The sequence below is a fragment of the Sciurus carolinensis genome, chromosome 8 (genome assembly GCF_902686445.1).
Source record: "Sciurus carolinensis chromosome 8, mSciCar1.2, whole genome shotgun sequence".
Taxonomy (NCBI): Eukaryota; Metazoa; Chordata; class Mammalia; order Rodentia; family Sciuridae; genus Sciurus; species Sciurus carolinensis.
Window position 1 is genome coordinate 134,398,953 of NC_062220.1, and position 14,252 is coordinate 134,413,204.

The 14,252-nt window shown below is 37.1% G+C and overlaps 1 protein-coding gene across 5 annotated transcripts in view; it reads left to right on the forward strand.

The window, feature by feature from the left end:
• Window positions 1-14,252, forward strand: part of Taok3 (TAO kinase 3) — a 170,605-nt gene that overhangs the window by 81,427 nt on the left and 74,926 nt on the right. For all 5 annotated transcript variants that reach the window (XM_047560814.1, XM_047560812.1, XM_047560815.1 and 2 more), the window contains 3 exons: window positions 6,193-6,397; window positions 12,163-12,234; window positions 12,993-13,094. In XM_047560814.1, coding sequence (XP_047416770.1) covers window positions 6,278-6,397; window positions 12,163-12,234; window positions 12,993-13,094 — 294 coding nt within the window. In that variant the 5' untranslated portion in view covers window positions 6,193-6,277. The remainder of the gene's footprint in view (window positions 1-6,192; window positions 6,398-12,162; window positions 12,235-12,992; window positions 13,095-14,252) is intronic.

A 14,252-nucleotide genomic window follows, 5' to 3' on the forward strand; every position in this document is an offset into this window, starting at 1 on the left:
ATCTACCTATTGATTTCTAATCTAAAATCTGCCATATTCACAGAATATACTTAAAATGTTCTAAATTCCTTTCATCTATTAAGTCTTGTTTTATGGTCGGGAATATGCCATTCCTTAGTGTTTTATGGTCGGAAATATGCCATTCCTTAGTGTTTTATGGTTGGGAATATGCCATTCCTTAGTGAATTTTCTGTGTGCCCTTGAATATCACTGATACCACTGGGTGGCCTGCCTAGTCGTAAATATCAGATAATCAAAATGGCTGATAGCTGTGTATCAGTCTTCTTTATCCTTACTAATTTTCTGTCTTCTGTCAGTTACTAAGAGCAGGTATTGAAATCTCCAACTATAATTATGAATTTGGCTATTTTTCCTTGCAGTTAAAACAGTTTTTAAACACATATCTTAAAGCCCTTAGATGCACAAACATTTAATATTGTTATGACCTCTTTTAGGGAGATGGGGAAACTGGGGTTTGAACCCAGAGGTGCTTTAACAATGAGCTACTCCTCCAGCCCTTTTTATATTTTTATTTTATGACAGGGTCTCTCTAAGTTGCTGAGGCTGACCTCAGACTTGTGATTTGCCTTATTTGTGTCTTTTTAAGGTGTGTATACTATACATAAAAGCATATGCATTTATAAATATGTATGTGTGTATTTATACAACCAACTAATATCATGCCATTTCACTAGAGTATAACAATTTCACAACACTTTATTTCCATTTCTCTCCTCCCAGACTTAGTGCTAGCATGCAATTACTTCTACCTATGTCCTAAACGTCACTCTGTTATTTTTGTTTAAATATTCAATTGTGTTATAAAGAAATTTAAATAATGGGAAAATCTGACATATGTAGGCAAATATTTACCACTTTTGCTGCTTTCATTCTTTTGCATAGATCTGTATTTCAGATTAGTGTGGTTTTCCTTCTGTCTAAAGGTTTTCCTTTAACATTTCCTGTAGTTCATGAATTCTTTCAATTTCACATGTTCTAAAGCCTTTATTCTGACTTCTTTTTTCAAAGATATTCTCATTGGGTATAGAATTCTAGTTTGACAAGGTCTTTTTTCAATTTTTTTCAACACTTTAAGGATGTTGTCCTGCTGTCTTTTCACTTGTAATATCATAACAAGGGATCCATTGCCATTGTGCCCTTGTTCCTCTATCCATAGCATTTTTTTTCCTCTGGCTACTTTTATAATTTTATCCCAGGTTGTAAACAATTTATTATGATGTACCTTGGTTAATTTTCTTCATGTTTCTTGTACTTGAGTTTCATAGACATTGTAGATTTGGGGGATTTATGATCACCAGTTTTGTAAAATTTTCTATTGTTATTCAAATAATTTTTCTGCTGGGCGTGGTGGCACACGCCTGTAATCACAGCATCTCGGGAGACTGAGGCAGGAGGATCACAAGTTCAAAACCAGCCTCACAACATAGGGAGACCCTATCTCAAAATAAAAAACAAAAATGGTTGGGGATGTAGCTCAGTAATTAAGCACCCTGAGTCCAATCCCTAGCAGGTAGCTAGGTAGGTAGATTGATTTTTTTTTTGTCTTGTCCTGACATCTCTATCCTCTTCTTCAGGGACTCTAATGAGACATACACCAGGCTGCTTGAAGGTGGTCCACAGGTCACTGATGCTCTGATTTGTTTGTTTTTCTTTGTCTTGTTAGTACTTTTTCTCTATGTATTTCATTTTGGATAGTTTCTTTTTTAAACTTTTTTTAGTTGTTGATGGACCTTTATTTTATTCATTTATTTATGTACAGTGCTAAGAACTGAACCCAGTGCCTCACAATGTGAGCAAGCACTCTGCTACCAAGCCACAACCCCAGCCCTCATTTTGGATAGTTTCTATTACTAGGTCTTCAAATTCACTAACCTTTTTTTTTCTGCCAAGTCTCATCTGCTATTCATCCCATGCTGCATATTTTTCTTCTCAGACATTTTATTGCAGCTTTTGCCTCTAGAGATTTGAGTCTCTTTATATCACATATCTCTATTTTGCATGTTTTATATTTCCTCTAACTTTATAAATATATAGAACATAGTTATAATAAATGTTTTAATATCCTCACATTGGCTTCAATTATTTTTCTCCTCATTATGAGTCATATTTTCCTACTTCTTTATTTTTTTATTTTTTATTTTTTGGTAATGGGGATTTAACCCTGAGCTGCACTCTCAGGCCTTTTTATTTTTTATTTTGAGGTGAGGTCTGGCTAAGTTGCATAGGACCTTGCTAAGTTGCTGAGACTGACCTCCATCTTGGAAACCTTCCACCTCAGACTCCCAAGTCACTGAGATTACGAGCCTCTGCCACTGCACCTGGCATTGCCTGGTAATTTTTTATTGAATGTTAAACATTATGAATTTTACCTTTTTGGATACTGGATATGTTTTAATTTCTTTAAATGTTTTTGAGCTTTATTCTGGAATATAGTTAAGTTATTTGGAAGTAATTTGGTCCTTCTAGGTATTGCTTTTAAAATTTGTCAGACATTACAGACCAGTTTTAAGGCTAAGGTGAATTATTCTCCACTCCTAAGGCAAACACAGATACTGAGTAAAGAATGCCCCATGAACTTGGGAGACTGTGTGTCCTGGCTAGTAGAAACAAGTACAGTCCACAGCCCTCCCCGAGCTGTAGGTACTGCTTCCCCAGGCCCTTTCAGTTAGCGCTTTCCTGGACTAGGGTACTCTTCTGGCTTGCACTAATCAGTACTCGACTGAAGACCTTCGGGGAACCTTCTGCATATCTCCATCCTCTCTTTCTGTGCTGCTCTCTCCTGCAAACTCTAGCCACCTTGCTCACCCTGGGCCCTCACCTCTGTCTCTTCTACTCAAGGAGTCCACCCGGCTCTGCCTGCATTCCTTCTTTCTCTAGCGTGGCCTGAAAAGTCTCCTAGGGCATGAGGCTGAGTCAGTCACGGCTCTCATCACTAACTTCTCAAGTCAGAGATCATTGTCCTTCTTTACCTAATATCCATTGTCTTGAAATGTCATCATTCATATGTTTTATCCAGTGTTTTAGATGATTCTTGTGCCAGATGATAAATCTGGTCTCCATTATTCCATCTTGGCCAGAAGGAGAAGTCCCTTTATTATAGTTTTTAAAAGAAGTTATTAATTTTATGTAGTCACACTTACTGATTTTAGCTTATCGTTTTTGCTGCTTGTATGTTGTTTAGTAATTAAGAGATTCACTTGTAATTTGTTCTAGAAGTTTTTTATGGTCTCTTTTTCACATTTAGATGTTTATTTCTTTAAAAATCAGTTTATAGTATGCTATACTAATCTGTTTTTCCCCCCAAATGATTGTCCACAGGGCTTAACTTGTCTTGTTGGAGCGAGGGGCTTAACTTTATTCACATCGAAGTCAAAATATTCAGAAGTTTAAAATGCATTTCAGTGATTGAAAAAAATTTGTTCTCATAAATTTAGTTCATAACTTTGTGTTTTTCTTAAAGGCAATCTCATAATTTGCCTTTTGTGTATAGTCTCCAGAAAGGCACATCATTGATTTACTCCACTGTTTCTCTTTTCTATTCTCAAACAATGAACACAGGAACACTTTTGGAGTTTTCATTTTGTGCTTTTCAGTTACCTGCTGACAAAGAGCTAGATTTAAGATTCTTTCCCAACAGTGTTGACGCAGTGACTTTATGCTCGAGTGTTGTGTAGGGATTGGCTGATCAGCTGTCCAGGACGACAGGTGCAGTGTTGGCCGGAGAATCCGTGTTCCTATTTAAAGCTTTCAGTGGCACCCTGCTACCCTCAGGATAAAGTCCAGATTCCTTAACATGGTGTGAAAGACCTTTTGTGGTCTTTCTTGGCTTCACACCAACTCCGTGCTCTCTCCTTCCAGCTCTCCCATCCATCCACATTGAATGCACTGCGTTTATTTTCTCTAAAAAGGCAGTCTTTTCCCGTTCTGAGTAACAGAGAGGCTGGGTTAACCTATTGTATCTTATGTTAAGAAATACTTACTTTTTCCTCATAATATCAAGCTATTATAACCATTTTTGCATTATTTTAGTTTAGTGTCTTTACCCCATTTGACTCTAAGCCCGTAAGGATAGGGACCTCATTCCATTCTTTTTCTATCACCCAGCCCAGTATGGTGTCTGGCAAATAGCAAGCTCTCAGGAAGTACTTGTTGAATGAAAGAGTAAGTCGGGTAGGTGACTGGATAGTAGGTTGACAACCTACTACACATGGCAGTGACTTAGCATAGGAAGTCCTGTACATTGTCACCTAAGGTTGTTGTGCTACAAGAGAAAAATACCTCTTGGCACTGTCACTCTTACTTCTTTAATTGATGACCTTTTTCTCTTCTAGAGTGAAGCCCATTCATGTTTTGAAAAAAATAGTTTCATTGGCCAGTAGCTAGATTTACAGTTTAGTTAATGAGTGGGTCAAGGAAGAAACACAAACTATGCTGTTGATAGGTTCAGATGTTGAAATAAATGACTACCTGTATGTGGGAGGGAGAGGTTATTTACAACGAAAAATAAAGATGAAAACTCACATTTCAGTGTTTTTCAAAAAAATAAAGTAATGGATCTACAACAAATAAATATGTGACTACAGATTAACATATAAACTACTCACAATGGTACTCTTCTATTAATGAGCACTATGAACTCAGCATTTTGTGTAGCAATGGAATAACTTGCTTCTTTACATGGACATTGCAAATAGTCTCCAAATTTCTTGGAGTTTCTTCCAGTGGTTAATTAAGAATTGTTTATTTACCCTTACCGCTCTATAAAGATAAAATATGTCAATCAAGAGCATGGACTTTGCTGGATTTGGATCACAGTGGTGAGAAATACTGGCTTCTGGCCATGGGGAAGTCGTTTCACCTCCTAAAGTCTTAGTTTGTTCTATAAAATTAAGATAAAGTCATTACATTGTAAAGCTGTTGTGAAGATTAAAGGAGACAATATATGTAAGTTTAGTGTTGTCTGACAACCTAACACTTAATAGATGTCAGCTATTATTATTAAAATATTTTACCAAAATGCTTTTTGTAACATCTTTATTAAGATAGAATTTGTATACTACCCAGTTCACCCATTCAAAACCTACTGCTGAGTGGTTCTAAGTGCAGTCACAGTTATGCAACCATTGCCACAATTTGAGGACATTTTTAACACCCTGAAAAGAAAGTCCATACCCTTTAGTTGTCACTTTCCAAACCCCCATTCCTAGGTCACCAATAATCTAGTTTGTGTCTCTATAGATTTGCCTTTTCTGGAAATTTTTTAAAAATATATAAATGGGGCTGGGGAGATAGCTCAGTTGGTAAAGTGCTTGCCTCATAAGCACAAGGCCCTGGGTTCAATCCCCAGCACCGCAAAAAAAAAAAAAAAATATATATATATATATATATATATATATATATATGAAGTCATATAATATGTAGTCTCTTATGACGGCCTTTTACTTCGTATAATTTTTTAAAGGTTCATTTATGTTATGGCATCTATCAGTAGTTCCTCCTTTTTATGGCTGGATAATATTCCATTGTACATGGAGATACCACATTTTGTTTATTCATCTACCAGTTAATGGAAATTTGAGCTGTTTTCACTTTGTGGCCATTGTGAATAATGCTGGTATGAACATTTATGTGCATGTATTTATGTGGACATGTTTTCATTTGTTTTGAGGCTATTCCTAGGAGTGGAATTTCTGGGTCAAATGGAACTCAGTATTTAAGCTTTTTCTAAAGACTCTGCCCTTTCACTTCCCTCCTACAGTGCTGGAGAGTTCTGATTTCTCCATGTCCTCACCAATATTTATCTGACTTTTTATTACAGCCCTCCTAGTGAGTATGACATGGTATGTCACTGTGGTTTTAATTTTCATTTTTCCCTAATAACTAATGATGGTAAACATCTTTACACATGTTGATGGCCTTGTGTATATCTTTTGCAAAATTGTCCATTCAGATCTTTGCCAATTTTTTCATTTGGGTTACTTGTCTGTTTATTCAGTTGTAAGATCAAGATGGTGTGTGTGTGTGTGTGTGTGTGTGTGTGTTGCTGGGATTGATCCCAGAGCCTCATGCATGCATGTTAGGAAATAAGGTGCTTCTTAATACTGAGTTGTATTTATATTACCACCAAAGAGTGCTAGACATAATTTAACAGCAAACTTTATTTCTCTACAGGTACTGAAGATTTTTTTAAAGCTGTCAATGAGAGATACGGTTGACTGGGACATCAAAACACAACGCACTTGCAGTACCGGGCATCATGCGTAAAGGGGTGCCGAAGGACCCAGAGATTGCTGATCTGTTCTATAAGGATGATCCTGAAGAACTTTTTATTGGTCTGCATGAAATTGGACATGGAAGTTTTGGAGCAGTTTATTTTGTAAGTGATTTTAAAATATCATTTAGATCAATCAGACTAAGAAAGTTTGAACTCTACGTATTCTTCACACATAATTATTACTTGTAAAATATGCTTGATTTTTGCATTTGTTCTACAAATTAAATGACGTCTGCTGTCATTTATAGCCATTGTTGGACAGCTAGTTCCAGACATGTGGGCCTTCTTCAAGTCAGTGGTAGCTCAGGGAGTTTCAAGCGTGAAGTTGAGCCCTGTGTAATTCCTCTGTGTGCCACACTCTTTCCACCTCAGGACCTCTGCACAAGCTGCTCCCCTCATCTAGGTGACTTCACATTTCATCCCCACCCCTGTCCAGCCCCAGTTCATCTCACAGGATTCAGCTTGAGTGTCACTTCTACAAGACAGCTTTTACTATTCTACCCTCCACCCAGTTAATCAGGGCTTTTGCTTATGATCTCCTGTGTTTATATTTATTGCATTCCTCATAGTTGTAATTTTACAATTGCATATAAGATTTTTATTCATCCATGTCCCTTCTAAATAATATGTATCATGAAAACAGGGGTTATATCTATCTTGTTCATTGTTATATTCCCAGGAACTAATAATTTTTCAGACAGTAGTAGGAATTCAATATACTCTAGATGGATGGATGGATGGGTGGATGGAGGATGGATGGGTGAATGGATGGATGGGTGGATGGATGGATGGATGGATGGGTGGATGGATGGGATGCATAGATGCATTGATGGGTGTATGGATGGATGGGTGGATGGATGGATGAATGGATGGGTGGGTGGGTGGATGGGTAGATGGATGGATGAATGGATGGGTGGGTGGATGGATGGATGGGTGGGTGAATGGAGGATGGATGGGTGAATGGATGGATGGGTGGATGGATGAATGGATGGGTGGATGGGGTGGATAGATGAATGGATGGGTGGATGGATGGATGGATGGATGAATGGATGGGTGGGTGGATGGATGGATGGGTGGATGGGATGGAAAAATGGGTGGATGGATGGGTGAATGGATGGATGGGTGGATGGATGGACGGATGGATAGATGGATGGATGGATGGGTGGATGGATGGATGGATAGGTGGGTGGGTGGGTGAACAAGTGGACAAAGAATCAGAAATGGACAAATGATTGAACAGACAGCTATTAAGAGAAATGGTCAAAGGCTTTTTGGTGACAATCATGTTAACATGTTGTGTTAGTATTTTAGCTGAAAAGGTACAAGGGTGGCTTCAGTTACATTCTAAGAATGTGACTGTCTCCTGATAATAAAAATGAGAAATAACTGATATGTTAGCAAACTTATTCACCTGAAATTCATTAATTCATTATATAAAATGCAGTTCTTTAGTCTAGATAACTTAGAAGTTTGCTTCATCAGCATAGTGAATGTTGCCTTTAAAGTATTAATCTATTAAAGCATTAATAAGTAGTGATTTTTACCCATTTCTTTTCCAACCTAATTGTCAAATACCTTCTTAAAATCAAACAATATTTGACTTTTCCTCTTAAGCGGTCCCTTACGTTCCTCTGGTTGGGTAGGGTTATGAGAATTGATGAACTGATGTTCAGCTCATCCTCTTGTTCTAGCTGAATCTTCAGGCCGAGTTTTCCCTGAACGCCTCCTCATCCCTTGGTGTCTGCTCTCAGCATCGCCATTGCTTCTCCTCCTGCCCCTCTGTATGCAGCCCCTATTCAAGTGTATTTCATCACAAACTGACTTTCCATGGCTGAACAGGGCAATACTTTTCTATTTAACGCTCCCTCATTAGTCTTTGATCTTAAAATAACATTAAAGACCCAAAGTCCTGTCTTATTTGCACAGTTATTTTTTTAAAAAGCCATTTTTAATTATGAACATATCATACATAAAGTAGTGTGCATGATACACACACATATATTTTAATATATAACTTAGGGAATAATTAAAAGGGAAATCTTAGCTGAACGAGGTGATGTACGCGAGCAATTCCAGCAACTTGAGAGACTGAGGCAAGAGGATTGAAAGTTCTAGGCCAGCCTCAGCAGCTCAGCAATTTAGCAAGACCCTGTCTCAAAATAAAAAATAAAAAGAACTGGGGATGTAGCTCAGTCGCAGAGTACGTCTGGGATCAGTCTCAAGTTCTGGGAGTTGGGTGGGAGGGGAGGTAAATCTCTACGTAAACACCCCAGGGTTAAGAAATGGAATACCATTGTACCCCAGAAGCCCCTTGTGTTCCTCTAAAACACAGCCCTCTCCCTTCCTGAGGAGTATCTACTATCTTGATTTTTATGGTGATTGTATTCTTGTTTTTTTTTTTTTTTTTTTTTTAATATTTAACCCACTTACTTTTGTACCTATAAACAGTGTAATTTGGTTTTGCCTAGTTTAGAACATTTTCGAAACATTTTTTAAATTCTCTATGTGTTCATTTGTGACTTGTTTGTCTTGTTCAGAGATTATATTCTTAGGTCATTTTTTTCCTACTTTCCTTCTGTTACTTGATAATTAATTCATCTTCCCTGAATCTCTCTCGGGCCAGAGTCAGAGAATGGTCCCAATCCCTACTTGACTCTTCTATTTTAAAAAGTAGCCAGATCTTTCTCAAAGTTCTAATGTTTCAGAATGGTAACAACAAAGCAAGCCTGTTTTGAAGTTCACTAACAAGTCATTTATAACAGGGGCAAAATGAGCCTTACCTTACAGAGGCCCTAGTAATGCTTTTTGGACTAAGTCCTATTTATTTAGCCGATGTACACCTCTTAAAGATGAAGACTATTTCATTTCAAGTCTACCACAATGCCCTGTTAACAATAGGTACTAACTGTGTGTTGTATGTTGCTAATGATAGACGGAGAACTCAGGAAGATGCCTGAGAGCTTTGACATGGGAATGTGATCAGGAAGCCTGTATTGCCTGGATACTAAAGTGAAAGTCCAGGCCCATATTCACCCATGAGGCACTGAAAAACAGATCGAAAGGGAATTAATGGTATATTAGTATAAAACCTACCAAAACTTTAACCTTTTATCTATAGTGGACACGGAGAGTGTCCCCTAAAAATGAATTTTTCCCACTTGCTGCAGTAGTGTTTATGTGTTACGCCTCCCTGCTAATCGATTCTTCCTTTTGTCATTCACACCATTGTACCCAAGACTGGGTAGTGCCTTACATGGGCAACCACAATAGCCCACTTTGGTCTCTCTCCACCTCACCTCAGTGAACTTGAAAAAATGTAAATCTGATCACTTCCCCTGCAGGTCTGCAGGGCTCTCCCCTGTTCTTAGGCTAAGATCAAAATTCCTACCCTGGCCAGCCTCCGGGGTCCTTCTACTGTTTTCTGCCCTTCTCATTGCGGTGGCTCTGATGCTTTCATTTGCTCATCCCTCACGGGCTCCTACAGAAGCTGTTCTCTCCAGAATGGTTTCCTATCCATTTACATCTTCTTGGCTCCTAGCCATCCTTTTGCACTGAGCTTAAGCACTGTCCCCTCTCGGGCGGCTTTCCTGACCTCCCTTAAGTCACTTCTCTACTTTAGGGTCTCAGAGTAGCACATCACAATTACAGTTTTACATTTATTTGTTATGATTTTATTTTTCTTATTGCCTTTCCTACCATAGGAGAGATAGGTACCTCTGGGTGTATTTACTCCCAATTCTGCCCTAGAATTTAGCCCAATAACTGACAAGTTGCAAATACCTACTGAGTACTTATTGAATGAATGCCTGATGAAGAACTTGGAGAACTTGGCACTGCTAACTCTGACTTTTCTTGAATCATACCCACGCTAGTAAGACCAGAGTCTAGCAACCAGTGTTTCTGTACCTAATACTACAATTCTGGTATTCTTCGTAATTTGCAACTTTACACAGAATGCTGCCAGGGAGTGAGCTTACAGGGAATCGTAAGCTCACACGGCTCTTGCAGAGCTGGGAGTATATTATACTTGGGCGGGGAAAGTGGTCACTTGCAAAAATATCTCTGTGTGTTTGGATTTATATAATTAATTCACAATTTAGCAGCATTAACAACAAGGTAGTAAGAAACTTCAAAGAAAAAAAAGGACTGAGTATGTTCATTTTTTTTTTATTTAGTTGAACACACTGTGGAAGTTTTAGGTACCTAGTGCTCCCTTGTTAGACTCAGCATATCATCCATAATCCATCTGGAGCAAATACTTAGATCTTTTCTTCTGAGCATCGTTGCCTTTCAGTTCTTGTTGATGCTCAATAAACAGGGCAAAAAGAAAAGTAGCAAAAAGTCATGGCCAGAGAACAGTTATAATATAACACACAGAAAAGAAAATGATCACGAGTCTTTTTCTACAGTTGTGAATTCCAGTCTTTAACCTCTGAGCCACTGCTATAACTTTATTGGTCCAGAATAATAGGTCACACTACCAAAATGACTTATTTACATCAGGGATATGGCACTGAAGTAGAGCCCTGTTTTTAGAAGAAAACCCAAATTAGATAATCATTTAATGCCTTGTTTTTTTTGAAAATTTTAAGGAGTTTAGTTTTAAATCTTAAGAAAATTGAGAGGAGACTGGACTCTCAGTTGAGGTTTTTATGACTTCTGTGTGTGCTTTAGATGAACTTCTATCTTGGGTATGATGAAGACAAGTAGAGATAATTATGAGAAGACAACTTTTACAGATAGAAAAACTACACACATACACATACTTAAATGTGTGTATGTAATATATTCTTATTATAAAACATAAATAACCCTGAAGGTGAAAGTCAGTCTTACCTGGTATACTGTTAAACATAGTAGTCACTAGGCATATGTGGTTATTTAAATTTAAGTTAATTAAAATTTAGCCAAGTGTGGTGTTGCACCCCTATAATCCCAGTGGCTCTGGAGGCTGAGGCAGAAGGATCAAGAGTTCAAAGCCAGCCTCAGTAAAAGCAAGACTCTAAGCAACTCATTGAGACCCTGTCTCTAAACAAAATACAAAGGACTGGGGATGTAGTTCCATGGCTGAGTGTCCCTGAGTTCAATCCCCAGTACCAAAAAAAAAATTCTAAAATGTATTTCTTCAGTTCAGTTACACTAGCAACTTTTACATGTGACTTGGATGATGTAGATATAGATCAGTTCCATCACCACAGAAAGTTCTAGCAGAAAACTCTGTTCTTCAAATTATTGTTGATATATTTTGATAAGTATTTTTTTTTATTTTTAGTTGTTGATGAGCCTTTATTTTATTTATTTATATACAGTGCTGAGAATCGATTCTAGTACCTCACATGTGCCAGGCAAGCACTCTACCACTGAGCTACAACCCCAGCTCTTGACGTGCATTCTTTTATAATTTTTTTCTACATAAAACACTACTGATATTATTAGTATTTTGAAAAAAATAGGATCACAGTGTACAGTTTATTTAGTGTCATGACAATTTTTACATCTGTCCATCTAAACACATTTCATATAGATTACCTTATTCTTCAGTGATTATTTCATTACATAACCACATTTTGTTTATTAAACTGGTGTTCCACTGATAGACATTCCACAAAGTGAAACCAGTTTAGACATTTTGGAAATTAGTTTTATCGTTTTCTTTTTTGAATGTGTGTGTTTGTGCATATACATAAGAGAAGCTGTTCCTTAAAGTTGGGGTGGAAGCTTCTTATCTGACCTGTCAAAAGTTGTAGCATCTTGGAATGGTGATACTTAAGTGTGAGAATACTAAGTGTGAAAGTTTCAAGTCAGAGAGTTAAATCAACTGAAACATAATTAATTCTTTTTATTTTTCTTCTTCCCTCTTAATACAGGCCACAAATGCTCACACCAATGAGGTGGTGGCAGTTAAGAAAATGTCCTATAGTGGGAAACAGACACATGAGGTAAGATAAGACAGTTGTATGCCTAGACGGACATAGGAAGTCTGAAGTTAACAAAATTATAAGTTCTGGTGTTCTTTTTTTTTTTTTTTTTTTTTTTTTTGGCGGTGCTGGGGATTGAACCCAGGGCCTTGTGCTTGCAAGGCAAGCACTCAACCAACTGAGCTATCTCCCCAGCCCAAGTTCTGGTGTTCTATGCACAGTAGGGTTACTATAGTTAACAATATTGTAGTGTGTATTTCAAAATAACTAGAAAAAAGATTCTGGATGTTCTCATCATTAAGAAATGATAAATGTTTTAGATGATGGCTATGCTAGATACCCTGATTGGATAATTACATTTTGTATATATGTATCAAAACATAATACTGTATCCTAAAAATGCATGCAATTATTATATGTCAATTTTTAAAATAAGGCTTATCAAAAAAAGTTAATATAATTCTCTAAACATTTACCTCCATTCTTCTTCCCCCTCCTGCTTATGAAGTATATAAGAGTTTCTAATATTCCAGCTCAATCAACTGTTTTCCAAAATAGAACACAGGTGTGTAATGGCTTCTTTGTAATACACTCAATAATAGATTTGTATTTATATGTACTCAAACTGGAGAAATAACACAAGCTTACATAGTTTCTTCACTTACTTAACATTTACCTTATGTCCATTTCAAATAATAAAAATAATATTGTATATATGCTTGATAATAAAATACTATTTTAGCTTAAAAACCAAAATGTGTCTTTTCTGACTTCAATAGAAATGGCAAGATATTCTTAAAGAAGTTAAATTTTTACGACAGTTGAAGCATCCTAATACCATTGAGTACAAAGGGTGTTATTTGAAAGAGCACACTGCTTGGGTGAGTCACAAAAATCTCTGTTATCTTTCTTTTTTCTGATAAATATTTTTCTATTTATTTGAACTGTAAAATTTTCATTCCCATTTCTGTCCCATTTTACTGTCATTAACACTTTTGAGTGGGTCTTATGATCTCCATCCTCTTGGAAGTTTCATTCTATAGGCACTCCACAAAGAGAGGGTGAAAAGTTGACATTATCTTATAATGAGTTATTTGTGAAAGCAAAATGTGAGGTCTTTTATTCTCATCCTAGAATCTTTTATTTATTTATTTTTTATTTTCTATGCGGTGCCGAGGATCAAACCCAGTGCCTCACACAAGTGCTCTACCACTGAGCTACAGCTGCAGCCCCTCATCCTAGATCTTTATCGCTGCCATTTCTTATCCCTCACTCCAACTCACTACAAAACTGAAACTTGCCATTGTAATGACTCTGTAATGTTTACTAAACAGAACCTACTAAATGATTACAGTGAAACAGTCTGTCGTTCCACTCTTAATATGTTTTGATATGATTGTATTTCTGTTTTTAAGGCACATTAGGCACTGTTTAGAACATGAAAATGTTGAACTTGGTACTTTATCAGATTTCACATCCTCACTCAAAACCCAATTCAACTATCATTTATTGAGCTCTTAGCATGTACTGAGACCTTTCCTGTACATGATCTCCAATTAAGGAATGGAATGGAATCTTTGTTCCCAAGCCATACACTTAAACATTTCTGTTCAAGCAATCTTTAAGATATCTAGAACTATCACTCCCATCTTGAACAGAAGAAATTAACCAAAGGAGCATCTTCTTATCTGGAAATCAGTTATTCTCTGGCAACCTCAGCAAACTTGAAGTAGTCTAGAAATGAACTTAAATCACATAGAATAAATGTCACAAAATTCAAGTTTGAAATCTTCAGAAAATCCTGTGAGCTCTTGTTCAAAACCTGTTTACTTTTAGTTTATGTAGCGTGCTAATAAGCTTGGTTACCTGGTTTCTGTCTGCAACTGATTGGATGGACTAATTAGAAGGTGCTTTTAGGGCCAGGTACGGTGGTACATGTCTATAATCCTGGAGACTTGGGAGGCTGAGGCAGGACTGCAAGTTCAAGGCCAGCCTGGGTAACGTAGCAAGACCCTACCTCAAACTAAAACATAAAAAGG